This window comes from Agrilus planipennis, unplaced genomic scaffold (genome assembly GCF_000699045.2).
Source record: "Agrilus planipennis isolate EAB-ADULT unplaced genomic scaffold, Apla_2.0 scaffold2102, whole genome shotgun sequence".
Classification (NCBI taxonomy): Eukaryota; Metazoa; Arthropoda; class Insecta; order Coleoptera; family Buprestidae; genus Agrilus; species Agrilus planipennis.
This window is the reverse complement of record NW_020441044.1, coordinates 1,476-3,908: the sequence shown is the minus strand read 5'-3', so window position 1 is coordinate 3,908 and position 2,433 is coordinate 1,476. Positions and strand designations below refer to the sequence as shown.

Sequence of the window (2,433 nt, the reverse complement as noted above, 5' to 3'; positions counted from 1 at the left end):
TATAGTATTACAACTTTTTCGGTAATTTATTTTTAAATGGGGCCTTCCAATGAAGTCTCATTAAACCCTATTAGTACGCCACTGATTGTGTTAACCTCTACAAATGATGACAATCAAATTTTATTTTAATGTATAAGACCTATACAAAACTAAATCAAAATTTACGCGTTTGTTAAATACCTATCTAAAACAACAGGTTTTTCTTCCAATAGTTTTTTAATTTCTTCTGCTGCTATATAATTTCCCATTGCGTAAAATACCCTGCGAAGGGGTTTGCAATCGTCGAACGAACCCCTTAAACCGTCCGTACATAGGGGTGGAGTGCGATATAGCGCTGCCTTAATTTTTTCGGCTAATTTATAAGTTATGGTTGTTTTTCCTAAAATTATAATACAAGTTTATAATATACTTTTAAATAAAAAATAAATAAATTTGTTTTTGTACCCGAACCGTCCAAGCCTTCGATAACGATTAGGGGATGTTTCCTCAAATTTTCACCTTCATTTTGGTTTAAAGTGTCTTTTTTCGCGTTTTTTACGGTATTGTATATATCCCATAGTTTATTAACAGGTTCCAAATGTCTGTACTAAAGAATTTAATTTCGTAACAATGCATATCTACTAATGTTAAAAGAAATAATAAACATACCTTGGGATCATTTAATAAATTCCGAACTTCTTCAAACTTATGAAAAATCATAGCCATTTGGCTTCTCTTGACATATAACTACGAACTATTAAAATTTAATTGAATCGTTGATATTCAATACGTCAGTACTACGCGAACATACGACGAGAGAGTCACCTTTAAAACTGGGGAAGTACCAGTAGATTTTAGAGTGTTTGAAAACGATAAAATTCATTTATAAAGATAAAAGTGTCTATTTATTTCAGTGGTTATTTGTAAACAAGTTTAGTTGCGTTCAACGTGCTTTAGTTCACTTCAGAGCAATTGTTTAAACAAATGTAGAAGCGCGCTAAAATTGAATAAAAAAAAAAAAATGCTCACGGACAGTACGTTTGTCAGTAGTCGATAGTACTTGAAGCTAAGTGACTCTACTTGAAACCATTTTCATCTTAACTAACAATTTAAACTCTTAGTGCGTAACTTATTTATAATTTTATAATGTTAAACACCTTCGAAAAATTTCAAATATGGAGTCAGGGGTTTGAGATATTGGGGTATAGGTTGATATACCAGTTAGTCAGTCTATCCTTTCTGAAAGGACTTTTCATATATATGCATAAATTTAAAAAATAATAAGTAGTCTATTTTATAAGAACTGAAGAGAAGAAAATTGGCAATTTATTTGAATATTCTTGGTTGACCCATTTCGATAGAGATTCCCCAATTCCAGGGGGATTTAAACCTAGACCTCACCCTTAAAGGGTGTAGTATCATAAAAAACACAAAACGTACTTATTTCATTTATTATAATTTTATTAAGGAAATGTGTGTTTTTATTAAGTACTTTCTCGGAAGATATTTTACTCTAAAGGCCACAACTCGTCGAAGGAGAATGTTTCGTAAACGCGATTGAGAAGGTTGAGCAAAATGTCTCTTGCTGTTTTTAACGCAATAGGCTTAATATCTTGCATTAAGAGATCCATATTTTCGTTGATAACTAGGTTTGTATTTTCACTAATTTCTGGATTATTGGGAAAGATGTTATTTAAATGAATAATTGCTTTGCCAATATCAATGTCAAAAATATCTTTTTCGAATTTTAGGTGTTCCTTTTCGTTCTTTTGGTATTTTTTCATTTTTAGTTTTGCCGTTATAACCAAGTCACCTAAAACAAATAAAACTTAACGTAAAACACAGAAATGTTGATTATCATAAGGAATATAAAATTAGTAACAAAATAGTTTTGTCTTCTTATTTTTCTTCTAAGTTAATCTTTTGGAATCAGAATCGTGGTGGATCGGCTATAAAGAACTGTGGAATTGCAACTTACTTAAATATTGCATAATCTATAACTTTTCACTCTAACATTAGTTGCCAAAAATATAGATAATAATTTGGTTTTGACCAAAGATTGTTTATTAACTACACAATTCAACAAAATAATTCGAAGTGGTCTGTGTTCCGTCGAAACTCGAAACTGCCAGACGCGGATCGCGATTTCGATCTTCTTGGATCTCATCAGCGCGTCGCAAACAGCTCTGACAGAACACAGACCAACCTTTACAGCGCGTTTTAGAAAATACTACAAATAGTGTGGTAAGCGCCATCTGTAGTATGATGCTACATTTGAGGATTACATATGCCCCAACAAGGTCCATTTAAAAATATGGATATCTACTTGCTGAAACGAATCCCGGCGTAGCTCACCTCAACGTGATAGGCACGTTACCATAATCGAATAAAATAATTCGAAGTGGTCTGTATTCTGTCGAAACTGCCAGACGCGGATCGCGATTTCGATCTTTT

General features: G+C 32.4%; 2 protein-coding genes across 2 annotated transcripts in view; both read right to left on the bottom strand.

Annotated features, from left to right (window-relative positions):
- Nucleotides 1-16: 16 nt before the first annotated feature.
- LOC108743843 (UMP-CMP kinase 2, mitochondrial-like) lies at nt 17-1,331 on the bottom strand. The gene is made up of 3 exons (XM_018479438.2): nt 649-1,331; nt 445-586; nt 17-379 (listed from the first exon to the last, which is right to left on the bottom strand). Exons 1-3 carry the CDS (start codon nt 703-705, stop codon nt 162-164), a joined length of 417 nt encoding a protein of 138 aa, XP_018334940.1. The 5' UTR covers nt 706-1,331; the 3' UTR covers nt 17-161.
- An 83-nt stretch (nt 1,332-1,414) lies between these two features.
- The window catches only part of LOC108736899, a 2,469-nt gene continuing 1,450 nt past the window's right edge, over nt 1,415-2,433 (bottom strand). The window contains exon 2 of the mRNA XM_025979980.1: nt 1,415-1,792. Coding sequence (XP_025835765.1) covers nt 1,488-1,792 — 305 coding nt within the window. The 3' untranslated portion in view covers nt 1,415-1,487. The remainder of the gene's footprint in view (nt 1,793-2,433) is intronic.